The 309-nt window shown below is 35.9% G+C and overlaps 1 protein-coding gene across 1 annotated transcript in view; it reads left to right on the top strand.

Moving 5' to 3' along the window:
* LOC109210615 (CBL-interacting serine/threonine-protein kinase 1-like) overlaps positions 1 to 309 on the top strand; it is a 5,902-nt gene that overhangs the window by 548 nt on the left and 5,045 nt on the right. Inside the window, exon 2 of the mRNA XM_019374061.1 lies at positions 183 to 245. Coding sequence (XP_019229606.1) covers positions 183 to 245 — 63 coding nt within the window. The remainder of the gene's footprint in view (positions 1 to 182; positions 246 to 309) is intronic.

Here is a 309-nt window from a genome sequence, read left to right as displayed (position 1 = left end):
CCCCAGCGCCTCCAACTACGGAGGAAATCACACTTTAACTTTCTGCCTTGACCTATGCCTCACATTGACCGTTCTGTCTACTGAACGACGCTGTATATATAATAGCAATACGACTTGTAAAGTTGAAAATTGAAATATTTCGAGTTAATAAATTTACAATGTGTTTAATGTTTGTGTTGCAGATTAAGAGGGAGATTGGAAGTTCAAAACTCCTCAAACATCCTAACGTTGTAAGATTGTACGAGGTACGTAGATTTTCTCTTTGTGTATCTTCTTTGCATTGTTTTCAAATACTTAGATAGCATAAAT

The sequence above is a fragment of the Nicotiana attenuata genome, unplaced genomic scaffold (genome assembly GCF_001879085.1).
Source record: "Nicotiana attenuata strain UT unplaced genomic scaffold, NIATTr2, whole genome shotgun sequence".
In the NCBI taxonomy this organism is placed as follows: Eukaryota; Viridiplantae; Streptophyta; class Magnoliopsida; order Solanales; family Solanaceae; genus Nicotiana; species Nicotiana attenuata.
This window is presented reverse-complemented; position numbering and strand designations above follow the sequence as displayed.